This window comes from Canis lupus, chromosome 17 (genome assembly GCF_048164855.1).
Source record: "Canis lupus baileyi chromosome 17, mCanLup2.hap1, whole genome shotgun sequence".
In the NCBI taxonomy this organism is placed as follows: domain Eukaryota; kingdom Metazoa; phylum Chordata; class Mammalia; order Carnivora; family Canidae; genus Canis; species Canis lupus.
The window spans coordinates 55010814-55038321 of record NC_132854.1 but is presented as its reverse complement, the minus strand read 5'-3'; the positions used below and the strand labels follow the sequence as shown (position 1 = coordinate 55038321).

General features: G+C 34.1%; 1 protein-coding gene across 7 annotated transcripts in view; it reads left to right on the top strand.

The window, feature by feature from the left end:
- Nucleotides 1-27508, top strand: part of TSC22D1 (TSC22 domain family member 1) — a 130812-nt gene that overhangs the window by 26596 nt on the left and 76708 nt on the right. Inside the window, exons 2-3 of one of the 7 annotated variants that reach the window (XR_012010150.1) lie at nucleotides 5667-5836; nucleotides 6718-9718. The exons of 1 other annotated variant lie outside the window; for it this stretch is intronic. Coding sequence is in view for 3 of the 6 variants with exons in the window: in XM_072782998.1 (XP_072639099.1) it covers nucleotides 5680-5836; nucleotides 6718-6735 (175 nt within the window). In the remaining 3 variants the exon portion in view is untranslated. Of the gene's footprint in view, nucleotides 1-5666; nucleotides 5837-6670; nucleotides 9719-27508 lie in introns of those variants that run through there. 5 more of the 7 variants (XR_012010151.1, XM_072782998.1, XM_072782999.1 and 2 more) reach the window with 5 other exon arrangements.

The window sequence follows — 27508 nt, the reverse complement described above, 5'->3', positions numbered from 1 at the left end:
TTTAGCATCCATCAATCTTGCTTGATCAGAACCTTTTGAATTTAATACTGTAACATATTTTGTTATTGATGTATTTCTTGTTATAGATGGATAAGTGTCTCAAAGGAATTAATGTAAAGGCAGCATAATTCATAAAACATCACTGTTTTTCTTTCTGTAGTCTTTTCATCTGTTTCTGAATGCACTTATTAGGGATGTAGCACAATCCAAGGTACTGGAATAAAAAAATGTGATAGAAAGATAATCCTTTTTCCCCCCCTGGTATCTTGTATATATACTTCAGTATATGCTGGCCATTATAAGAACAAAGCCAAATATTTCATACTAGCAAAATAAACAGGTGGAAAAGAGGTAAAAATAATAGTCTGGATTAATTATGAAAAGAATTTATGAGGGCAATTTAGAAAATTTTCTTAACAATATACTTTTACCAAGGTTTTCTTTCCTTGTCAAATCTAGAGGCCTTTTTCATTCAAAGTAGGCAATGGAAAATTTAAATAAGTTTGTGTTTAATCTTCTTGACCTTGAAGTTGCTGTTTTTTTTTTTTTAACACAATGTATATTTTTATGATTGCCTTTTGTCTTTTATTCTGTGGTAGATTAACTACTTTAAAAAATGTGTTATGCATTGTTTATCTGTTTTACTTCATCTTCTACCTTAATCCGTGGATCATGAAAACACATTACTTGTCTCTTGTTTATCTGTTAACAAATACTTGATGTTTAGACCTAGTGGAGTAACTTGAATCTCAATAACATTTTTGGGTAGTATCATTTCCAAAAGGGTGAAGAGAAAATATATGGTTAATCTTAGAATTTGGTAGATCTTGAAACATTCTAATAATTAGGGTTTTTCATTCTTACTACTACTTTCTTCTTGGGGTGCCTAGGTTAAGCGTCTGCCTTGGGCTCAGGTCATCATCTCAGGGTCCTAGGGTAGAGCCTTGCATCAGGCTCCCTGCTTAGTGGGGAGTCTGCTTCTCCCTCTCTCTGCCTCATAATGCTCTGCATTCCTTAAAGTTTCAGGCTTTCTTCCTTATTTTTGTGTTTTTGAAGTGTATCCTACTCAACAGTATATACAAGATTGTGGATTAGAAGTAATCGTTTTCTCCAGAGTCAGTACAATACCATGGCTAATTCTAAAGAAGCTGGTTTTGTTTGTTAGTTCCTTTGCTTTTTGGCATGATCTCCCTTTTTCAAACTGAATATCTAAAATTGGGTGTTCTGGCAATATCTGATTTCTTACTAATTTTGAATCTGGAAAAGACCAGTAGAAAATCTATAATAGGTGTTATAATTTAGCAAAAATTTTTATCATCTTAGGATACCTTTGAAGTTCTGCTGACCGTGTTGGAAAAACCATCCTAGAAATTGATTTCTTCCAGAAGAGATACATGAAAGTAGTATTTTTGATAATTTTTATTTTCTTTGGGGTTAGAAAGTTGAACATTTTAGTGTCTACTTTAGATAATCAGCCACTTGACAAAATTCTTCTTTTTGTTTCTTGATCAGTAGTCTTCATTCATTTGTAAAACATTTACAGAATTAACTCACTGTGTCAGCTCTTTCTGGAGATACGGTTTCTGTTATGGTTTTCTTGATTTTCTTCTTACTGCCAGCTGGGACTGTTCTGGGAACCTGGAGGGGTTTGTGAGAAATTCTTTTCTTTATAGACAGCCTTAGAACTAGTAAGGAGTGATGAAAGATGAGTTAAGAATATGTTATATCATGGCTTAACTTAGCATAGAATGTTTTGTTTTATAGATGATGTATAAATATGTAAATCAGCAAGTTCAATTTTAGTTATAATACAAATGAATAGAAATAGTTTATAGAAACATATTGCCTCTTATTTCGTTGCTTAAAAATGATTAGGCTTAGGTTTTTCTCTTTCTTCAGTATTAGCAATGCTTAAAACTAATAAGCAGTACATGCTCATTTAGTAATTTAGTACTGAGAACAAATACTGCAAATAGTCTAGTCTGAACATTTCAGGAGAATTTCTCAGAGTGGTATTTATATATAAAATTCTTAGATTTATTGTTTCTGATTTGAATATAACTGAATTTTCACTAAGAATCTTTAAAAATTGAAATATTATTGATAAGGTTCAAGTGATTTTATTGAGGTGTAGTGGATTAGTAGACCTCCTAACATCCATTTGAGTTCCTTTGTGGCATTTTAGCACTGGTGGATTTGTTAGCTTTGTTTTGAAATTTATTCTCTTAGCAGTTGAAATACAAGTTCTCCAGTGGAGTGCTTATTTTTTCCATCTCTTTAAACATCACGTAGAAGAGTGGTGTCTTAAAATAGAATTAAGTAAGGTCCTACTGTGTCATTCTTAAGAGCCTTTGTCAATAGTAGTCTCACAATGGCTGCTCTTTCTTGTTTGAATAATGATCTCATTTTGAAAGTGCCTTTACATTTTTCTTTATAAATGATACATTATCAAATCCATAGTCTTCATAAATAATTAACTCTTGAAGCAAGAGAGATACGAGCGCTTCTCAATGATTCAAAATAATTTCTATTTAAGGACATTTGTTTATTCATTTTTGAGTATGAATATGTTGAATCCACAAGTTTTGGTACATCAGGCAAAACAAGTTATTTCCTGAAAGTAATCTCACTTGGGAGAAGTTTATGAGTGGATCTGCTTCTCCAGCCCTATAATTATCTATCCTAAGACCATTTGTTTTTGCTTTTAATATGTTTGTATTTTTCAGTTATGAATCCTGTGGGGTATGGTAAAGAAATCAAGGCTTTAGAGCTCCTACTGTATGAGAAATTGTAAACTTAGCCTACTATTAATCTGAGCAAAATATGATTTGTTAGGAGTTATTTTTCATTTTGAAAGTGAAGCGAGCCTGTAACTTAAAAAAAAAAAAAAATTACTAGTTGTATTTCCTGTTCCCAAGTGGAATGCTCCCTTTTTGTCTGTGTTTTCAATCAGATGCACTGTTACTACTGATTAGTATTCAAGAAATAAGGGAAAACGGGGAAATTTGGGAAATCATATCTTCATAGTTTCTGAATTTACTTTTTAAAACTTTAAAGTGGTTAAAGTTTACTTAGATCTCATTAATTTGGGAATCTTTAATCTTATAGTTTATATTAAAATATTAGATATGAAAAATAATCATTTTTCAAGGGAATTGATTAGAAAAGACTAGAGGGTACATTTTTAATAATTAAAAAAATACTTTTATAGCACCTGTTTGCACAGTATACAGTAATCCCTCCTTATCTTCCAAGACTCCAAGTGAATATCTGAAAATGTGGGTATTACCGAACCCTGTATATACTGTCTTTTTCTCTGTGCATAACATACCTATGATAAAGTTTCACTTATAAATTAGATCAGGAAAAGATGAACAACAGTAATAAAATAGAACAATGATAACAAAAATGTGATAAAAGTTATGTGAATGTGGTCTGTCTCTCAACATCTTATCGCATGTCTTCACCCTTCTATTTGTAATGATGTGAGATGATAAAATGCTAGTGATGAGATGAAGTGAGGTGAATGACCAATGTGACGTAGCATTAGGCTGTTGTTGACCTTCTGATGATGTGTCAGGATCATCTGCTTTTGGATCATGGTTGAACAGGGTAACTGGAACCACAGAGAGCAAAACCACAGGGGGTCTGTAGGTACTACTAAGATGGCTGTGGGGCCTACTGTAGGTACAATGAATACATAAATAAGCTAGCTATGATGTATTAATGCTAAGCTTTTCTCATCTGTTGAAAAGCACCCCCTTAAGAACTCCAGCTGTGGAATACTTTGTTAATCTATTTGGGATTATAGTGTTTTGTTTTTTGACTCTTGAAAATACCTAATTAGAGTACAATTCTTGAGATATTTAGTATTCAGATCTTTTTCTAGTTTGTACTCCTTTCCTCTCATCATCCCTCATAATGTGATATGTGACCTCCTCAATGTGATTATACTATGAAATACTGTGGTAAGCTATTGCTTAAAAAGTATAGTCTTCAAAACTCAAAGACTTTAGGACTTAAAATCTATTGGAAACTTAAAAATAAAAAAAAAAAAATAGCTGCCACATAGGCTTATAAGGTACTTTCGTAGTTAGTTGATACCTCTTGCTAGATGGCACTTGCACCCCCTGGACTTCTTTTAGATATCTTTTTTCACTTCTTTACATTTTGGAAATCACAGATTTGATGGTTAAATTCATAGGTTTTCTTTTCTTAGTCCAAACTGTTTTCATTTCTCACTTGTACAGAATTGGATATATTCCTAAAGTAGAAGGGTTAGCTTGTCTTTCTTCTTCAGGCTTTAAAAAAAATTGAGTCTAAATGTTGTTAGGTAATGGAATAACGATTCCTTTTCAGCTGTTGGTATATTTCCAAACTGGCTGCCAGAGCCAAGAGGAAGTGAAGGCTTTAAAACACTAACTTTGGTTGGTTGCTACTTTCTTAGTGCTGAGACTATAACCTTTGTTGGTTGATTGATAGAGAACAAGAGAGCACAATCCTCGTTCCACTAACAGGTAAGGAACCTTTCTGATAACCAGTTGGCGTGAGAGAGAAATTACCCGATAACATTTTTTTCTTAATTTATCCACAAATATAACATGTCCATGAAATACTATACTGTGACTGTGTTCTATACAAAAGGAATGTGCAGCACCTTTCTATTTAAGAATAAGATCTGAAATTTAATAGGGATTTATCACTCTGTACTACAAAGTACAATTATCTATTTTCTACTTACGTTAAAGTTTACCCTGCAGTCCCTGTAACTTTAAATACATATCTGCCGATCTTACTCTCCTTTCAGCTTTTCCTTGATCAGATGCTATGTGCTTTGACTTCTTTCTCTTATTTACCTTATTCCTATAATAAAGTAAACTATTTTCCAGTGTCTTTATCATCATCTATTATTTGGGTATATCTTACTGCTTTAATTCCTGCATTATAGCCATTAATGATTTATTTCCTGGTCCTTCTTGACCCCAAACCAATGATCATACAATTTATAAAAGATTTGGAGATTGTATTCCCTATGTCCACTGTTCTGCCCTCCTACTTTTAAATATGAGTGCTTGAAGAATGAATCTTTTCTAGGGACAGTAGTCGTAGCTTGATAAAATTTAGGTTTAGCTTTGTATTGCTGTAATATGGGACTGTAGTCTGATTAATTCTTTAAATTACTGGAGACTTTAAAACGAGAACAAATTCAGCTTCTTAGACAATTCCCAAAGTTTAGTAATATTTCTGTTAATATGCTTGATTATTCTGTTTCTCCTTTTCAATCCATCTTCTTCTCTTTGGCAGAAGATTAACTGGAACTCCTCCTTTGATATATCTGAGGTCGAGTGCCTTTCCCGGTCCCTTTAAGACAACTGTGCTCTTGTTTCTAGTCCTAATTTATCATTTTTTTGAGTTGGTCTTCCACTCGAAGTCGGGTGGTTTGTCACAGAGAATGTTACGGCTTACACCACGATAGGTCCCTTCTTAATAGTTACTGAAGAATTAATCATTTGTGGTGACAGATTTCTAAAGTTCAAATTAAGGAGGCACTAAAGAAAGTATGCTCAAGGGTAGCTCCTTTTTATCCTGAGGATAAGTCATTACAAACTCAAATGACCAGAGAATGTAATTTCTTAATAAGAATTTTTTCTTAAATCTATATTCAGCTCTCTATTTCAGTGCTTCTCTCCTACCAGAGGTGCAAGGAGTGATCCTAGAACCACAGATACAGCCAAGACCACGGAGAGCTTTTGACGTCAGGGGTCCACTTTCTCCACTGAACCCTTGGAAGCAGAATATCCAGCTTCTGGAGAGAGTGGGAAAGGATAATAAACAAGTGGGTGCTTTCCATTATTTACTTGGGTTTATTTATAGATTGGAGTGTCCTTCCATTGCCCATTTAATTCTATTGGGTTCATTATAAGAACCAAGTGGGGCTGCAACCTGTTTATTTTTTTTTCTAAGAATGCTAACTAGTGCCCATTCAAAACAGATACCTAACAGTTTATTTAATTTTCTCTCCAGATAATTAAAGCAGTGGATGATTTGGGCACTAGATTTGGTGACTGCTTGTATAGTCCACGGGAATTTTAAAAAGGAATGTTTGCCCATTTTAACCTTTAATGGTATTAGTGGACTTCTAAGTGCTCTTTTATATTCCAGTAATTAAGAAGTTTTTGTATTTCATCTTTGGGCAAGCTGGACATCTGAACTGTCCTAATTTATGCTGTCTGATGTCCAGGTGTTATCCTACTCTGTTAGAACTTTTTGGTCTTTTTCCTAACTCAAACTTTAGGACTTCATATGAATTAGATCTTTTAGAAGATACAATGATAGTACCTTTATGGTTTTACTGTCAAATCGAGGCTTCATTCTTTAATAAGATGAATGTGAATGATTATAAGTTTCAGGATATATTATCCCTGAAAGCTACGTTAAATATATACTCATAAGTAGTTTCCCATTCCCTAGGAATAATGTTATTTGTGGCAAAAGAGCCTTGTCCTAGATGTTTCCCATGGCATTAAGATGGTTTTCTCTTAGTTTCTTTGATGCCAAGGGTAGGATTTGATTCCAGGAAGTTCTTATCATCTACAGTGGGTAGAACGTGAACTTTGGTGTCTTTGGCAAGTTTTCATTTTTCCTTGGTGGATTCCTTCTGTGACTCCAGGTATCTTGATAATGGGAGACCGGTTTATTTGTTCTCTAATTGCCCAGATTTCTTTCAACTGGTAAACATCATACTTCTTCAGCAAAAGGAACTCTTCTAGCAGAGCCTTCATGGATGATATCTGTCACACATGCAGCACCTGCAGTTTGGAAGGCAGTGGTGAACGGAGCCACGCAATATATCTAGAAGACACAAGGATGAGAGAGCCACCTGTTCTTGTCATTTATAAACTTTAAGATTTACTCTGGTGTACTCTTGGTCTGGAAACGGAAAGGCTCAAATAATGAAATAATTTTTTCAGATTGGAGTTTTACATGGCCATGCAAACATTCCTTTCTATTCAGAAGACTGAAATAGAGGAAATATGAGAGACTCCTTTCTTTTAAAAGCAGCTCTCTGTTTCACTTAAAAGATTTGTGGGATTGAAAAATCACCTTAATGAAGCAGGCAACCCCCCGCCCCCGTTTTTTTTAGTAGTATAGGAGATCCCAAAGACTTCTCAAACTGTTTTTTGTTGCCTGACACTGAAAAGAGCTAGTAAACAAAAGGTGAACTTAATTATTCCCAAATTATGTTTAGTGTTAGGATACACTCTTTCAGGCTTATCTTTTTCTGGTCTTGAGCCTTAATTCTTATTTGTCAAATCAACAAAGATACCAGTATAAAGACATCTTTTGAGATCAAATAGGTTGGTCGGTCTTCTAAAGTAGTAAATATCTGTTAAATTTGAGGTATTGTTCTGCCTTGAAGTTTGAATGATACTGAAACGAAGAAGTGTTTTATAAGAGCAAAGGCTATTAGTAGTATTAGAATAAGCCTCTACATGTGAATAAGTGTTGCAAAATAGTTACCCAAATGGAAGTAGTTATCAAAATGTTTCTATTTTTCTCTTTGGTATCTATTAAATAGTCAAAAGTTATTAAGGAAGTTTTTGAAAGTTATTTGATGCTGCCAGTTTGTTTTATTTGGTATAGTTTTTTGGAATAGAAATTCTAGAATCCTTAATATGGGAGCATCTAAAATGTTTTAGGAATCTTGAAGGTCTTAGGAACCACATTTACTAAGTTATAACTTGGCCTTTAGTCTTTCTTTCCATGAGACCTGTTTTTTGCCTCATTAATTATAAATTTTTGTATAGTACTTAAAAGTTTAAAAGATCAATTTGAACTAAAATTTCCGTAGGGAGCTCTGAATTCCCATAAATGATTACAGCTTTTTAACTTGATTTGTTGCTGTTAAATATGAATAAGACAGTCTTTACAAACACATAAATTTAAAAATACCCACCATTTTAGAAAGAACTCAGGGGAAATGAAAGTGAAATTTGCTTGGAAATTAAGTTGAACTCTTTGAACCACAGTACCAACCAGTTTATGGCCTGTGCGATTATAAGCCTTTTGTTTCAGCTTTAAAGATGAAAAGTGATTTAATCTCTTAACCTCATGCTTTGATTAAATTTTAGCTCTGTTCCTTAAAGTGTGCAAAAGAAATGTAAGTGCATTTCCATTTACCTCATGCCACTAAAAGCTATTTAAAAGTGAAACTTTTTGTATATTAATGTGAACTGATTTGTTTATTTAAACTTTTATTTTGATACATTTTCCTTTCAGATTTTTTTATATTTCGTGTCACTATGCAATTCTATATTTTTCAGTGTTTATTTTATGATTATTAGTATAAGCTAATTTTTTTCCTAGAATGACTAATTGTGTAATATTTGTATTATGTGATCATTTGAAAACTAATAAATATTTTCTCCATGAAAAAAATGCACTTACTGATAAATGGCTTATTTTGTTTCAGGAGTAGACAATGAAAACAATATTTTTAAGTGTATTTTAATTTTATGTGTCATCCTCTAAGTATTTCTGAATATATATCCTATTCTTGTGTATGTTAATCTTTTTTGAAAAAATTTTTAAAAAACTGTTAAATTAAAATGATTATTCATTGGGTCACCCAGTGCCAAATGTATGAAATAGGTAATCTATTTATTTAGTCTTTTTTCCCATTTTCCTGATTAGCTTCATCTTTGTTTCCAGAAGGGGGTTGGTTTCTTTTTTTTTTTTTTTAGATGCCATTTTGGTGTGTCCATTTTGCAAACCATTAAAACTCTCGAGCAAATATTGTAAATATCAGGAATAAACATGGTCAAATCTTTTAAAGTGAGATTGATCAAAATATAAACGGAAAGGTAAAACCCGTTACAAAATAGCATATAAAAGACAAATCCTCGCCTTAGGAAAAAAAAAAAAAGCATTTGGAAATAATGGCCGATTGGAAAACTACCCAATTCACTAGAGCTGTTAACAGGAGACAAAAAATATTTTATATTTTAATGTTCTGTTTGAACTGATAATCATAAGAGAAATTTTAAGAGTCTCTTGCTTTTAACTTTATCAAGACAACATGGAAAAGGATAAAGCTTAGTTTTTATGATTATAGCTACATAAACTTAATTGAAGCCACTGGAACAATTTACCTTTTCTATGTAGTTTTCTAGAAGCAAGAGGGATTTTCCTTTTGATTAAGAAGTGGACTCCAAAAATTAAAAATCAATGTTGGAATGGGGTCCTAGACAAGAAATAAAAGTTGGATTAATGACAACTTGTGGATTAAAATGAAACAGTTTGGCTTCCCAAGGAAATTACACTCTGAAAAAATAAAAAGGAAATTCTGATATAGAATAGTTACTGTTTGGGGGATAGCAGGAAGCTGAAATTCTTGGCCTTATTACTCTGGTAAGTTTGGAAAAGAAGTTAAGATTCTGTGGATAAGATTTTGGTTTTAGAATTAAAGCCATTAAAAGATTCACAGACCTATTTCAATGGAAGGCTATATTTTTTACTTGAATTAAAAAATTTTATAAGCTTTAACTATACATGCTTAAAAGACTGGGGTGTGGGGTGTTGAATAAAAATTTTGTACTAGAAACTTCGATCATAATGTAAAAATAATGGTGAAATGAGAGTTTTATATACTTTAATTTTTATTATGTGGACTCTTCCTACATTTGTCTTCAAAATAAAAACATTACAGAATGTTAAACATGGCTTACCTTTATATCTTTGAGGTATGAGAACATAGGCTTATTGTTTCACCATCATTCATTGGATTAACTATAGTATAAAATTTTGTTTTGTTCTTTAGTGAGGAGACAAAATAGCTTTTGTTTAAAAAAAAGTAAATGTCATATAAACAGTGTGGCTGACAAAGAACTGACCTTACAGTTTTTTGTAAATATGAGCTCACATCTTATTCTTATTTTGCTTTGCTATATTGAAATAATTGGGTAAAATGTCAGTGCTTAGACATCCTAAGCAATTTTTTGCTTTCTTTTCATTCAGGTATTTTTACTTCCTGTTAAAAAGATTGCATATTAATATAGTCCTAAAATGTGAAAGATTTTTGTTTTCAAAAATAAGCACATAGGTGCTCTAAAATTATTTCCACTAATATCATCAAGGTAATTAGATCACTGCATTAAAAATGTTAGGGAACTTCAAAGTATGCTTCGGAATTTTCAGGAATTATGATCAAAAGGGATCTCTACTCGAGGTAAGGTATGGCATAGGTAGAAAAATGTTAAAAAATGTGTTCAATGAAATGTCTGATGGTAAACTACAACAGATATCCTTGGATTTTGAGACAGGTGTAGAATTAGGAAAATAATTTTTCTAAAAACGTCTCTGCCAGAGAAGAGAAAAAGATAAATCACAGATTTGTTTTTGTAGGACTTTGGAATGCATTTAGATAACATATACCCACCCAGATATTGTTTCTTTGGTATACTTAGCCTCCTATGTGTCAGGGCATCTTTTATCTGTGCACTCTCTCTTAGTGTTATCATCCACTTTTAATTTAGTATTTCTTAAGCTCTGAGCACTATTAAAATATTACAATTTGTATGGAAAGTGGAGTACATATTCCATGAGATTATTGTCTGGCTTCATTTTGCCTGTTTTTCTTAAGTGCTATCTAGAACTAGAAAACAGTTGTACTGAATAATTTTTATCTTGGTTTAAGAAATTTTGAGTTTTAAAAGTATGCATTTATGCTGCAACTTAGGGGAATTTGTTACATAAGGCTTAAAAAATAATAATGTTGGCTAGCATGTAAAATCATTTAGAGAAAAACATGCTACTCTTCTCTGAGGAATATTAAGTAGGTTCACAGAGTAAAAGTGTTAGCATATACTATTTAGTACATCTAGAAACAAAGGAAAATTCAATATCCAATACAAATGATCTAGAAAAATGATTTAGGTTTATTTCCCCCTAGAAATACGAGTATAGTTTATTCAATAGATGGTACCATAGAAATCATAATAATCTTTTATCCTATCTTTTAATTCTTATTATAAGAATACTAGCTTGTGGACATTGGTGTTCAGTTAAAATAGTTCACTATTCCATTTTCACCTTTATGGTAGCGCAAAAGATTGTGTTGGTGTGTAAACTAGAGATACAACTCACTACTTCATGAGGTAGATGACCCCATATTTAGGATACTCTAATGGTGTGAAGTTGATCCGTATTTGCTTCCGTGTCCTATTTTTTTTTTTTAACTACCATAGACCTTGTCTAGTTAGCATCCTTGTTTTATACAAAGTAATGAACATGCAAGGATATCTCCTGTATATCTGATATCACGCAGTTGATAAACAACTGTAGGACTCGGGGCTCCTGACCACAAGCTGCTGCCTTCTCATGTTGATCCTAGTTCTGGACAACATAGGTTGATTTCCTTCAAATATGACAGCCTTCCGGTGTTGTAAGATGGCTGTTTTCCAGCATTAATTTCAAGCGTGTTTTGTTGCGCTTATTTTTAAATAGATCAAGCACCTCCATTTTATTGCTCTTACTCATGTAACTTTGTTTTGAACTCCGTAAAAGTCTTTTTTTTTTTTTTTTTTTTTAAATTTCTGAACATGCTTCAGTTTATCATTGTTCTCAATGTGTGACACCGAGCCAACACATGACAGGTGTGTTCCACCTGTTTGGCCTTAGACTACCCCTGTCACTTTGTTTATCCTTACCTATCCAGTAAGGTGCTTAATTTTATACACAAAAATTCTGTAGTGATATGCAAAATATTTTGTATCTAAAAATTAGGCTAGTAGTTAGTCTTCATGTACTGGCAAGTGTGTACAGTTGAGTGGGAAAAAAAAAAGTAGTAGCTAAGGCCTTGAGGAGTCCTAGTTTAAAATGTACAGTCTTCCATTCTTTGCTTGCTTAGTTCTGGCTGAGATTAACTATACATTCCATTTTAAATGACTTGCATAATGTGAAAAATGTTATTTTTCAGGTGATTCTTGCTAATTTAAGGGTAACCAGGCCCTTTGGAGCTAAACTGTTGACACGGGACTGACAATGAGAAGAAAATCAACTTGTGTTTAGTAACGTAATTAAAATTAGAAACCAAAGGCTACCTCAGTGGAAAGGTTTGGGATGTGTCCCAAACAGCAGAAGATGAAGTAGCAGCCCTGGAAATCTGAGAATGTGGCCTACGTTCTAATGAAATCAGCATAGTTTTGAAATACAAGTGCGAATACTATAGCGATGTTTTAGCATACCAACATTTTAAATTACAATGAAATAATTAGCTTTTTTCGCCCAAATTTTTAAATTGAGCTCCTGTAAGACACAAGGTGTTTGTTTAATGGTTGCATGGGCCTCTCTGGGTACTACAGGTTTACCTTTGTTTGAGAAATACCTGTTTGAAAGAGGGCATATTATCCTTCTTGAGTTAGAATTTTAGGGCAAATGAGGGAGAAAAGAACAAACACATGCCTGCTCTGTGCAGCTTTGGCCAGGTGCTTTATATGTATTTACCTAATGTAACCTAGCAGACCTGTGAGAAAGGTGACCTTTTTCATTTTACACACAAAGTTACTGAAGCCCAGAGGTTTCAGAATCTGCCCAAGGGCACATAATCAGTAAGCAACAAAGATGGCATTTGAAAGACCTGTCAAAATAGAATTTTATTGCACCTTTGATTGCTAAATATCTTTGCCAAAAAGAATGCATGTTCTCAGGAACGTATTTTATAGAACCTCAGTGTTTAATGTAGATAAAAGGGATATTTTCTTAGTATGCAATTTTTAAAATCCACTCTTTTTAAAAAAAGTTTATTTTATTTTTACTTATTTTATTTACAGGAAATATTTTAGTTTTACAGGAAAATTGGCCAGAAAGTACAGAGAGGCCCCCGCAACCCCCAATCATATACCCTATTTTCCCTCTCATATTTTACTTTGTTCTTAACCTCTCACTTCTGGGTTGCACATTTTTTGCAATTAATGAACTAATATTGATAGACATCATTAGGATTTACTTTTGTGTCAAATACAATTTGGGTTTTGCTAAATATTTTTGTGTTCATGAGAGCTACTGATCTGTAATTTTCCTTTCTTGTAATGTCTGTGTCTGATTTTGATACTAGATTTGCCTCGTAGAGTGAGGAATTATTCCCTTTATTTCTTCTTTCTGAAAGAGATTGCAGAAAGTTAGTATCATTTCCTTAAATATTTGCTAGTGTTCACCAGTGAAGCCATATGAGCTTGGTGCTTTCTTCTTGTGAAGGCTATTAACTGCTGATTCTATTTCTTTAATACAGATAACCCTATTCAGTTTGTTTCTTGTGTAAGTTTTGATAGAGTGTATCTTTTATGGAATTATTTCATCTCAAGTTTTCAAATTTGTAGTGATAGGGTTATTCATAATACTCCTTAATAGCTTTTAATATCCAAAGGACTGGCTGTAATGGCCCCTCTTTCATTTGTAATATTAGTTGTTTCTTCTTTTCCACTTGTTAGCCTGGCCAGAGATTTATCAATCTTACTGATAAAATAGCCAGGTTTTTTTACTTTTTTTTTTTTTTTTCTGTATTTTAGAGTTTTCCATCTCATCGATTTCTGTTCTAATTTTTATTTCTTCTACTTGCCTTAGGTTTATATTGCTCTTCTTTCTAAGCATTGTTTTTGCACTATCCCAGTATTCTGATAAATTGTATTTTCATCTTGTAGTTCTAAATATTTTAAAATTTCTCTTGAGGATTTTTTTTTTTTACACCAGTGTGTTATTTTGAAGTATGTTGTTTAATCTCCATGTATCTTGGGATTTTCATCTACCTGTGAATATTTGTTATTGACCTTTAGTTTAATTCCACTGTGGTTTGAGAGCATTCTCAATGTTGTTTCTATCCTTTCATATTTTTTGTGATGTGTTTTATGGTGAGTGTTCCATGTGAGCATGAAAGGGCATATTTTGTTGGATGAAGTATTTTTCAGGTGTCACTTAGGTCTAGTTCATTGATGCTGTTCGGTTCAACTGTGTCCTTACTGATTCTCTACCTCCTGGATCTGCAGTTACTGATGAGGATAGAACAGTGTTGAAGTCTTTAAGTATAAATAATAGTGGATAGACTAACCAGTTTTTAATTTTGGTTCTATCAGTTTTTGCCTCATGTATGTTGATGCCTATTGTTAGGCCATTGTGTGTTAAGGCTTGTTATGTTCTCATGGAGAATTGATCCTTTCATTAGGTAATGACTCTTTATTCCTGGTAACTTTTTCTTGTTCTGAAGTCTGCATTTCCTGAAATTAATGAAGCTATTCTAGCTTTATTTTGATTAGTGTTATCATGGCATAATATCTTCATCTTTTCACATTTAATCTACATATATCTTTATATTTAAAGTGTGTTTCTTATAGACCCCCTTAATCTACATATATCTTTGTTTTTTAAAATGGGTCTTTTTTTTATCCACTTGGTAGTGTTTGTCTTTTAATTGATAATATTTCAGCCATTTACATTTAAAGCAATTATTGATATAGTTGGATTAATATGTTTATAACTTTTTCATTGCCTTTGTTCTTTTAAAACAACATTTTAAATAAAGGTGGCTCAGCGGTTTAGCGCTGCCTTCAGCCCAGGGCCTGATCCTAGAGACCTGGGATCAAGTCCCACGTCGGGCTTCCTGCATGGGGCCTGCTTCTCCCTCTGCCTGTGTCTCTGCCTCTCTGCCTGCCTCTCTCTCTCTGTGTCTCTCATGATTAAATAAAATGTTTAAAATTTATATCTTTTCCTCCTTTTTAAGTTTTTCTGATATTGAGTATATTCCATTTTCTCTCAACAAACTTTTAATGTTTTTTAGTTATTGCCTTAGAGTTTGCTATATACATTTATAACTAATCTACCTTAAAATAATACACACCACTTCATGAGTAGAGTGGGTATCTTATAATAGAATATTCTTGCTTTTTTCCTGCCCATCTTTTATAAGATCGCTGCCCTTTATTTCACTTTTCTATAAGCTATAATCAACAAAATATTGTTGCTGTCATTTTGAACAAATTGTTATATCAATTTAGAGTCTTAAAAATAAGAGGTTTTGTTTTGCCTTTTGAAATTACTTCTCTGATGCTCTTCCAAAAGGAAATTGTGTAGACCCATGACCTGTATAATCTCTTTCCTCTGGAGAACTTATTTTAGAATTTCTTTCAAAGCAGGTCCACTGGTGACAAATTCCCTCCATTTTTGTGCGAAAAATTTTCTTCTTAATTTTGAAGGATACCTTTGCTATATACAGATTTCTAGATGGGTAGGTTTTTTTTTTTTTTTTTTTTTTCTCCTGTCTCAACACTTTAAATACTCTGTCTTCTTGCTTGTATAATTAAAAAAACAAATACCTGATCTAATTCTTATCCTTATTCCTCTGTAGGTCAGGTTTCCTCTCCCTTACTCCTACCTCTGGTTCTTTGAAGATTTTTCCTTTGTCTTTGATTTTCTACAGTTTGAATATGATATGCCTAAGTATAGATATTTTGGTTTTATCCTATGTCATGTTCTCTGAGCTTACTGGATCTGTGCTGTTAGTGTCTGTTACAAATTTTGAAAAATTCTTAGCCATTACTTTTTCAAATAATTCTTTAGTTCCTTTTTCTCTTCTCCTCCTGGTATTCCCATTGTGCATATGTTGCATCTTTTTAAATTGTCCCATGGCTTTTGGATATTCCTTTTTCCCCTTCTCTTTACAGCGTAGGAAGATTCTGTTGCTACGTCTTTTAGCTCACTAATTCTTAGGCCGTGTGCAGTCAGCTTATGAGCCCATGAAGTGCATTTTTTATTTCTGACTTTGTTTTTTGAATCCTAGCATTTCCTTTTGATTCTTAGAGTTGCATTACCCATCTGTTTCTGCATTTTATCCTCCTCTTCCATTAGAGCATTTACTGTATTAGTAGTTGTTTGAAATTGTTGGTCTAGTAGTTCAAACATATCTTCCATATCTGAATCTGGTTCTGATGCTTGCTTTGTATATTCAGATTTTTTTTGTGTGTGTTTTAAATCTTTTAGGGTGCCTTATTATTTTTTTGTTAAGTGCTAGACGTGCTGTATTGGAAAAGGAACTTGGGCAAATAGGTCTATAGTGAGGTTTTATGTTGATCTGGCTAGGTGTTAGTCTGTTTACTGTTTGTTCTACCTATATGTGTCAAAAGCTGAAATTCCCTCTAATGCGGAATTTTTTTTTGACCAATCTGTTTTCTTTGGGATTTCTTAGAGATTCCTTTATAAATGGAATCTGAGCTTTGCCATTCTTCTAGGAATTCCCTATTGATGTAATGGGTAGGGTGTGGATGTGGAAGCGCTTTGTGATCCTATCTTTAGGTCTCAGTCTTTTAGTGGACTCTACTGTTGGCTTTCACCTTCGCAAGTACCCTCCTTTCCCCTTATGATATACGAAAGGTAGAAAGGGTCTGATTTGGATACTTCCCTTTATCCATTTTGTTAGGCTTTGGTAAAATAATATTCCTTGTGGGCAGCCCTTTGTTAAGGAGAACCATATGCTCTGGGTATATTTCAAAAGGGTTACTTTTCCTTCTCCTGCTTCCAGAAGTAGAAGAGATTTTTCTCTGTTCTTCACCCTGCTAACCTGATGGGGCTTATGGAGATAAAATTCATGAAAATATAAGAGGCCCCATAAGGTTGATTTCCCAGGAGTTTTTTTTTTTTTTTTTTTTAAGATTTTATTTATTTAATGAGAGCTACAGAGAGAGAGGCAGAGAAGAGACACAGACAGAGAGAGAGAGAGAGAGAGAGAGAGAGAGAGGGAGGCAGAGGGAGAAGCAGGCTCCATGCAGGGAGCCCGACATGGGACTCGATCCCGGGTCTCCAGGATCACACCCTGGGCCGAAGGCAGGCGCCAAACTGCTGAGCCACCCGGGTGTCCCTCCCAGGAGTTCTTAATCTCTTAAATTTATGTGCTCTCTGTCTCTAGCAGTCAATTCCTTGTACGTTTTTCTACCCAGCTGGCTGCAGCAGTGGTTTCTCCTAGTATACCACCAGGTATACTGCTGCTGCTGTTATATTTGCATTCTCCACTTTTGGAGCTGACCGTTGGTCCTGTGACCTCAGTTCTCTCTCATGGGTGGAAGGAGAGTGTTGTTGATTTTTACTTTAGCTTTTTTCTTGTTGTGTGCTCAGAAGTGACAACTTTTACTTGCTGGACTGGAGACTGAGAGTCACTGAGCATTTTTAAATATTCGAATTTGCCTTCAATTTGGTTTGAGTCCTTACACAAGTAATGGTGTTTTATTAGGGGACTTCTAAGCCATTATGGTTATTTAATTTGGTTTATTTAGTCCTATTTAGCATCCACTTACTAAATTTCATGCATCTTCCAAACACTGGTGGTAATTAAGATGCTTCTACCCTTGTATAGCTCTTTTTAAAGTCTTTTGCTTTTTTCATTGTCTTGTAGATCCTGGATATATCTCTTGTATCTTGTCAAGGACTTTGGCTTTAGTATTTTCTCTTTTTATGAGCAGATCTCCCTCTTTACTAGATCAGTAATATGTTTGGTTATGTAGTCATTTATCATCTTTAGAAAAGGAACTTTGATTCTTTCCCTACCCTCTGTCTTCTGTAATCTCTGTTCGCTTTTATTGTCTACTCATAATGTTACAGTTTCTCAAATTTTATGTTTCTTTCAATCCATTCCAATCTGACTTTTGGCATCTAATACTACTATGACTGCTCTTGCCAAAGTCACTCAGTCCTTGCTGTTGCCAAACCACTGCCTTTTTATTTGATCTTTTAACAGAATTCAGCATAATTGAACATTTCTACCTTCTGAAATGCCCTTTTCTTGACTTCTATAGCAGCATATATTTTTGGTTTTCCTCCATGCATTTAGTTTTTAGTTGTTGTTGCTGGTCTTACTCTTTCATCCAACTATGGAAAGTAGTTCAGTGCTCTGTCCTTGAGCTTTTCCCTTAACCTCTTCTCCCTTTACACTTAGATAATTGATTGATTGATTGATTTAATCTCTACACCCAACATGGGGCTTGAACTCACAGCTTCAAGATCAAGAATTGCACAGTCTTCTGACTGAGCCAGTCAGGCGCCCCTATGCTAGATAATCTTATCCATATTAGATGGCTTAATAATTTTGTTACCTCTGCCCCAATTTTTATCTCCCCTTACCCCCAGCCCCTCTCAAAGCTCCAGTCTTGATACTCACTTGTATAATTAAAAAGTTAAAATGCCCAATCCTGTACAATTTTTCTCCTAGTCTTCCTTACCTCAGGGGAGCACCACTGTTTATCTCATTATATGAAAAACCATGAAGTGATCTCGTCCTCATCTCCCAAATACTGTCTCCTCATTTTTGTTAGTCCCTTTGTTTGCTTTTGACTTTGTAAACTTAATTTATTTACAGCAGTTTTTTTAATTATTTTTTTAAATTTTAAGTAAATTCTGTACCACATGTGGGGCTCAAACTCACAATGCTGTAATCAAGAGTCATATGTTCTACAGACCAAGCCAGCTAGGTGCCCCTATTTACAGCAGTTTTAAGTTTACAGAAAAATTGACCAAAGGGTACAGAGAGTTATATTGATTCCCCCTCCCTCTTTCCCTACTAATATCTTGGATTTATTTTTAACATTTCTTGCAACTGAACCAATTTTGATACCTTAAGTTTACATTAGGATTCACTAACTGTGTGGGTTTTGCTAAATGCGTAATGGCCCATACCCACCATTTGGGTATCTTATGATACCCATAGGAATTCCACTGCTCTTAAAAATGCTTTTTTTTTTTTTTACCCCTTAAAAATAGTTTTTGTACCACCTTCTCATCCTTCACTATTCCAATCCCTGGCAATTACTGATCTTTCCTTTGCCGGTAGTTTTGCCTTCTCCAAATGTCATACAGTAAGTAGTCTTTTCTAGTGGCTTCTTAATTTTGCAATATGCAGTTAATGTTCATTCTCCTTGTCTTTCTGTGACTTTATATATAGCCTCTTCCTTTTTATCACTGTCTAGATCTACCAGTTTATTCACCTATTGAAGTGCATATTGGTTACTTCCAATTTTTGGCACTTTGGGGTGAAGTGCTGTGAACGAACATTCATGTACAAATTTTTTTGTGGACGTAAGTTTTCAGCTCCTTTGGAAAAAATATCAAGTAGTGTGGTTGTTGGATCTAATGGTAAGCCTATGCCTAGCCTTGTAAGAAACCACCAAACTGCCTTCCGCAGTAGCTGAACCATTTTGCATTCTCACCAGTGGTCAACAAAAGAGTTCTTGTTATTCCACATCTTCGTCAGTGTTTTGTGTTGTTGGTGTTTTGGATTGTAGCTACTCTCATAGGTGTATGGTGGTATCGTTTTAATTTGCAATTAATTCCGTGGTGATATGATACCAAGCATCTTTTCATAAGCTGCTTATCCATTTGTATATCATCTTTGATATACAAATATTGTATATCATTATATGACTTGTCTTCATTCTCTTAACAGTGTCTCTTGCAAAGCAGCAGTTTTTTCCATCAGTTTTTTTCTTTTGTGGATCATACATTTGGTGCTGTATCCAAAAACTTACTGCGAAACCCATGGTTGCTTAGATCTTCTGTGTTATGTTGTGGAGGTTTTATTTTTCTTTCTTTCTTTCTTCTCTTTTCTTTTCTTTTCTTTTCTTTTCTTTTCTTTTCTTTTCTTTTTTCTTTTCTTTCTTTTCTTTTCTTTTTTTCTATTTATTCATGAGAGACACAGAGAAAGAAGCAAGAGACATAGGCAGAAGGAGAAGCAGGTTCCCTGCAAGGATCCTGATGTGGGACTTGATCCCTGGACCCTGGGATCATGCCCTGAGCTCAAGGCAGATGCTCAACCGCTGAGCCACCCAGGCATCCCTGTTTTAGAGTTTTGAGTTTTACGTTTAGAACTATGATAAGTTTTGGATTCACTTTTTTGAAAAACTTTTTTTTTTTGTATGTGGATGCCCAGTTGTTTTAGTACCATTTTTTAAAAAAGACTATCTTTTCTCCTTTGAATTGCTTTTGCTCCTTTTTTGAAGGTCAGACTTACCTCCTGAGTCTCTCTCAAACTTTGTCCACATGTTAACCAATTCCATCTATCTCCTCCAAGCCACCATCCCCTCTTGCCTGAACAGTGGCCCTTACTGTACTGGTCTTCTCGCTTTATCTCTTGACCTTTGCATTCTTCACAGAATATGACTTATTACAGTTTTAAGGCATAAATAAAATCTTGTCTATTTTCTGCTTAATACTAATTGCTTTCTTTTAAAAACAATAATATCCAAATTCTTTATCATGGCCTGTTAGGCCCTGAGTGATCTTGCCCTGACTTTTCCTCAATTTTACCCTTGCTTCTACTCTGCAGACAACCGTGGGCTTATTTAGCCTCTGAAGTATTTATTTATCCCCTATCTTAGGGGATTCATAATTAATAATGGACTCTTTCCCCACTTTTAGGTCTCAGTTTAAATGTTTTCAGCGATGCCTTCTCTAGTTAGTATATTGTAAACATCCAATTCTTTATTTTGCTAGTCATTCTCTGTTCTCCTGATTTCTCTCTAGTGTTTTTTCTCAATTTGAAAGCATATATTGTTCATTGCCTGACTTCATACAATCAGAGATCACGGCTGTCTATGCTGTTTTTAGCACCTGGCACAGTTGTTGCCACAGAAGAGGCACTGAACACATTTTAATGCAGAAGACATGGGCAGCCTTTGAAATGCCCAGATCTAGTGAGGGAGATCCACATATATGTAGATGAATTGCAGTGCCACATTAGTGCTATTGGACAGTTGTTGTAGTCCCAGAAAATAGGAGATGAAGGATTAAATAAAAATCTTTGGGATTCTTTCTCACTAGTGTGAACTAGTGATCACATGATTCAGTTTATGAAGTCTTATTGCTGAGGATCTTTAGCCATTAATTTATATTTTTATTATTTGCTAATGTGAGGGTCTATATAACTCTCTTCCTAGCAATCACAGACTTAGGATCTTAAGTGTCAGGAGAACCCATCATTTTGAAGGGACAGTATAGGTGTGTAGGGGCAGTGTCAAGCCCATGATGAGCTCAGATGTCATAATGATTGAGCATTGGCTCTAGAGTCAAGGTTTGCTTTTGAATACCCAGTGCTGCCATTTCCCTTGGCAGATCACTTAACTTGCCTGTGCCTTAGTTTCCCCATGTGTGAAGGAGCTATAATAAATTTAATATTAAGGATATTGAGGATAAAATGATATCCTCAAAATGATTTTGAGGATAAAATGGATGAAAAAAAATACGTGGCACACTTACTATGTGCCCCATCCTGCAATCAATGAAGCTATTTCTGTTATCCTATAAAGACCTCGTTTAAATAAAATTCTATGACGTTAGAATATACTTACATTGAGCAACATGCAGCTCTCTCCACAGACCCCTCACTTCCTACTTTATGGTCTCCCTATGGCAAACCTAAATTATGCCTTTTGTAGCGCCCCTCTCCTTCCTATGCCCTCCATCATACCACCTCTGCTTTCTTAGATTCCTAACATTTTATTATCCCTTCTTTTCATATTTACCTTCTTCCTCTCAACTAGTTCCTTCTCATATATGTATAAACATGTTAAAGTCTCTCCAACTAAAAAAAAAAAAGTAGCTACTGCCTCCCTCCTCTTACCTACACAAACCAAACACAAACTTAAAAAACATTCATTCCTTCCATGTCACTCCCTTCTCAGTCTACTCCAGTCTTGTTTCTACCTCTTAATAACTTTGTTGAGATAATACTACTGAGGTCATCACGGCCTAGTCACTGAATCCGACGGACAGTTTTCCTACCTTGTCAGCAGCGTTGAACACGATTGATGTCATTCTCTTGACATTTTCTGTCTGTGGGTCTTCTGATTTCCTTGTAACTTTTTGGTGATTCTTAGTCTCATTTGCAGACTATTTTTATATGTTGGGGTTTCTAAGGTAGAATCCTTGGTCAGATTTCATTTCATTGTGTGTCTGGATCCACACTGCAGATTCAGTACCTTTATAATGATGAACTAAGTTTAATAACATGGGTCCAACTTTGTAGATTCGTCCTTGGCATCTCTTTGTTCTCCAAGAGCAAACGTATTTTAGGAATTTATGATCTTCCTGCCTTAAATCTGGGCTTCCTTTATATCATTCTTCATTTTAGTGAATATTACCCCCAGTCCATTATCTAGTCTTATTTTTGTGCCTAAACTATCTCATCAACCCGTGTCTCTGTTTTCACTACTCTGGCTCAATCCATTATTTTCTAACTTGGACTATAACAGTTCTAATTGGTTTCCTTGTATACACCCTGTGCTAATCGAATTTCAGCCTCCACAATGCAGCCAAAGTGTATTTCTCAAGACACAAATTTAATGATATTATCCCTTTAATTAAAACACTCAATTGGTTTTCTATAGCTCTTAAGATCCATGGGAAGAATAGGGACAAAAATCCCTAATACTAAAATTTGTGGAAACCCCCAAAAGACCAAGTCCTTTCTTTTCTCTCCAGTTGCACCTTTGGCCACGTGGTGTTTTTTTTTTCTCTCTCATCCTTCATGTCTCAGCTCCGTGGTCATTTCCTTACCTGAGGAACACCTCCTCTGATCTCTGGTATGTTAGATCAGCATCCTTTTGCTTTCACAGTGCCGTGAACATACTATATCGTTGCTTTTAGTCATGGTTTTACCTTTTTGTGTGCCATTTCTCCCTCTAGCTAAAAGGCCCTAAGAGGCCAAGGATCCTGTTTGCTTAACACAGTAACAGGCTTATATCCATTGACATCTTAAGGTGCCAATTTTATTTTTCTTTTACTAAAGAAAAAAAAGTAATCCAGTGCAAAATAAGTCCGCAATATTGAAAGAATTTTCTATAAAAGCTGAATTAACTTAAACTGTAACATTTTCTCCCAGCTGCCTGCCTTTCTATGATGGTAAAAGCAATGTTATTTAAGAAAAAAGTTCAGGAATCTATTTTTAGATTCTGATACTGTGTGAAAATAATGGCACTTAATAATGGTTCCTGTTTTAGGCCTTCCAAAACAAACATTAGATTTATTTCTAACTTTGAAGATAAATATTCAAGTTGGTTTTGATTTTGCTTTAAGTGTAGGTTTGATGACTTTCTGAACTCTCAAGTGATTCTGACTTACGATCGTATCTGGGAAGGGATATTTAGTGATAATTTTAGTTTAAGAACATCACAAGAATTTTTAAATTTAGGGGGATGTGTAGTGAATCATTGCTTGTTTGCTTGTCTAGCTCTTCATTAATTTATCCTTTCTTTTTTTCTCATGCTTTTGTTTTTTATAGAAAGATTACCTACTGTCAGCATTTCTGTTTTCATTCCTCACTTCAGGACATTCTCTGCACCATTCATTTAGGGGACTGAGAAGGTCATTTCCATAACATTAAATTTTTGCCTTGACTCCATTTATTCTTCATATCAGATAGTTTAGCATAGAAAGACTCAGTTTCCCATTTAATGCTGGATGGTTTTCAAAGGAAAGTTTAAAAAATGTATCAAATAACCTTTTTGTAATTTTAGGGCCTGTTTTCCTAGGATCTGAATAATAAACACTCCTGGCAGCCTGGCATTTGGTAGTTGGAATAAACTAATCACTTCAGCCTTTTGCAATCACTTAAAATACTCATTAACTGTGAGTCATTGTTTTGAAATAATGTACATTATAGCTCTTTTTGTTTTTCTTGCCTGAATTGCCTAACGTTCTTTAGAACAGCTCTGTGGCAGCTTTGAGCTTAGTGTACATTTTTATTCTCAAAATTGGGTAGTACAAAAGTATATTGCTGGAAAACAAAGATTCCCATCCAGTCAGATTGGTAGCACATGTCATTTTGTAGAGCAGAGTTCACTGAAGTATAGAACTTTTTCTTCTTGCCGAGGTACTGATAAGTTTATTTTGAGAAAATGTGTATGTTTGAATTAACAGGGAACTAATTATCTCTGGCATCTTAAAAACGTATAAACATGTTCCTTTGCTAAAGATAGAACTTCATTTATTTTCCTAATTAAATTTGTAGTAGTCCTTTGAAAGCAGATAAGAATCTTCATATTTACTTACCAGTTAGAAGTCAGTCTCTATTATCACACTGACTAAAATCTATCTGTATAAAAGAGCTTATTAAATACTTTGTAAAATTTGTATAGTTTTTTTTTAAGATTTTATTGATTTATTCACGAGAGGGAGGGAGAGAGGCAGGCTCCCTGCAAGGAGCCCGATGCGGGAATCAATCCCGGAACCTGGGGTCATGCCCTGATCTGAAGGCAGATCAATCTCTTAAGCACCCAGGCGTCCTGAAATTTGTAAAGTTTTAATTATAAGGACTCAGTAATTTTTTCTTAAGTAATTTTTATTCAAACAATTTAAGCATGTAGTCTTTTTTTTCCCCCAAGTTGCTTGCATTCTTTACATTTTCTGTCAAGCCTTTTCTTCATGGAAAATGTGGCTTAATAATAATGAACTGTGGTTTTTCAGCACTGTCTTTGGAAAGTAGTGAAGAATAACCTTGTAATGGCTATCAGATTTTTAAAAAATGATTAGCAGCTCCACTTCCACTTTTCATATCAACCAGAGCTTTGGTATTTTAGCTGCAAAATTCAGTGCATTAAGAATGAAAACCAATAATCACTGTCTGGAAGTCACATTCTGTGTCCCCTGAACTCTTTGTGCTGGTTGATTGATACAGGACAATCTGAATAAAGACTCGTTTTATGCACATTTTCTAATTAAGTAGTCTAAATTCCAAACTTTTATTTAAATGTATTCACCTTTCCATAGTGTAGTTTCTTAGTAGGTCTGTAGTATATCAATGTTGGCAAATTTAGATTGCCCTTTTCACTGAATCTACTCAAAATGTCAGGTTACCTGTAATGGAGAAGAGGTTATTCTAAAAGATCCATCACCTCTTCTACATTCTTGGAAATGTAATTTTGATATGAAGCCTCTACAAAGAAGGAAGATATTTATATGTAAATTCTAACCTTATAGTTTTTAAGTGAAACATTGAGTACTATTTATTGGCTACACTTCTGGTCATTATCTTATTTTCTATTTAACTTTGGCTTCTTGATAGGAAAAGGACTAAATTTGTTACATAAATTGTCTTTTTATTGCTCACTTCAATAAATCTTTTTTTTTTTAAGCTCACCCCTAATATAAGTACTCATTTTGAGTGTGCAGATGAGATAGGGTTTTTTTTTTTTTTTAATGATTACTCTCAACATTTCGGTACAAATTACAAAATGATAAAGATGTTCTAAAACATCCATCTTTAAGATTCCTTTGACATAGGAAGTACTCCAGAAAAGCAGTTACTCTTTCATGAACTACTAATAACATTCACTTTACATTGAAGGAACAGGTTCGGTGTGTTTATTGTGTTGAAGATTCTGTTTTGTCATTACAGAAAAGGTCAGCAAATTTTGCATGTCTTTCTTGTAAAAGTCAAGTCCATGGCCCATCTTTTAAATTTAACAACTCCTAAGTTCTTTACAATAAATAGAGAATGTAGAAGGGAAAATAATTTTTAACTACTCCCTGTCTCATTAAGTATCCTAATGATTCTTCTATTTTAAAGGCTTAAAAAAATAAAAGAAAAGGAATTAAGCGCATTGATGATATCCTGGAACATTGAGCACACACTTCTTATTTCTACTTCTTTGCTGCAGTACCTTCCCCGTGACTGAATGACTAGTTGAGTGATTTTCCCCTGAGTTGCTGTCTCTGTAAATTTATCTGAGAATCCCCCCCTCCTTTTTTTTTTTTTTTGAGAATCCCTTTTCTAGGTAAGGCAGCTATTCTATCAGAAGTTATACGCAGAATTTATAAGAAGAAATTTGGTGTTGAGATTACATGTTCTCCAGTAAAACTTTCCTTGAATTCTTCACATATACACACAAAATGTTTATTTTGGAAATAGAACCTAGCAAGGATCATAGGCAGAGACGTGTGGAATATGTGTCTTTTATCTCCTATAGCCACTCCTTTCCTTTCCTACTATATAATTTGCTCTAATACTTCTTTCTTCCTATATTAAGCAATTTATACTATAATTCTTTTGACAATATTTACTGATTAAGGATTGCATTTTAATTTGTCACTTTGCTGGGGTTTTTTTAAATCATTTATCCATTTTTACTGTAGAAGGAATAGCAAATCTTTCCATTGTGATAGAACTTTATTTGCTAGTACTGTTTAGTGGGTGTTGTAAAATGTTGAAAGAATTGGATTGAATTTTGCATGGCTTTAAACAGGTCTTTAAGAAATTAGGATGTTTGTGTTCTGGCTTTAGTTTAAGTTTTAGATGTTAATAGCACACACATTCTCATAAATTATCAGCACAGTATATATTTAGGACTGTGTTGGTTTTGGTAGTAGACACAAATCTTTATTTCATAGTGAATTCTTGGTAGTTTTGCAGGTTCATTTTTCATAGATCTGATTAGCACGATCAACTCATGTGGTTAATTCATGAGGGTGTTCGTGCCAGGAAAAGTGTTCACCTCTACCATTTTCCTTTTATGTGTTTGTGTTTACATTATTAATATCCCTAATTCTGTATTCCGTTGCAGGAATATTTCAAAGCTGTTTCTCCATTTGGCATGGAGTATTTTGGTTAAAACAATATAAAATAGCCCATTTAATTTAGATGCCTATAAACTGCAGTGGAATTTAAAACAAGGAAAACAACAAAAAAGAGTGGCTACTGAAATTCCTATACCTTTGTGGCACTGCCTGTGGGGAAGCCTTGACTGGAACACACCTCGAACACTATAGTTGACAGAGACCATCTGACCCAGGGATGGCCTAAGTATGCGGTATCAGTTTGCATATTTATCAGCAGAGTGCAACGTCTTAACTTCTCAAGATTAAAAAAATTTTTTAAAATATTTATTCCTGCACCAAACAGATGATCTTTTACACCCTATTTTGAAATTTTCTGGTTTAGAGTATGGTTAAAAAACTTTTTCTTTCATAGTTCTTGAAAGTTAAAGAAATTTTAACATACAAATTGTTTTAAGAAACCATTAACAATTTTTCCATCACCTTAATTCCCTCAATTTTTTTTTTATTTCCGAGGGTATAGAGCTTTCTGAATGAAATCCTCATAAGATCTTAGATAAATATGAAAGCAAAGTTTGATTAAAGTAATAACCTACATCCATGATACTTTGATAGCTAAATCCTATAAATAGGGCCGTATGAATAAAGTAAGCAATCTGTTTTTAACTTTGTCCTCCTAGGGAGGATGAGACAATTTGTTTATTAGAAATACTCTTTGTGACTTAACATATATAATTTGTTTACCTCCACTTTGAAACAGTATGTTCGTTTTCTTCTGGGGACTTTTCTTTTTTCATTAAAACTTTTGAATATGCAGATATGTTTTTGGCATTTATTTAATCGTAGACATTTAAAAAGAGTCCATCAAGCTGGAAAATATTTTAAGACGCTCAGGTTTTGATAAAGAAGTAATGTCCCCACACATTTAAGT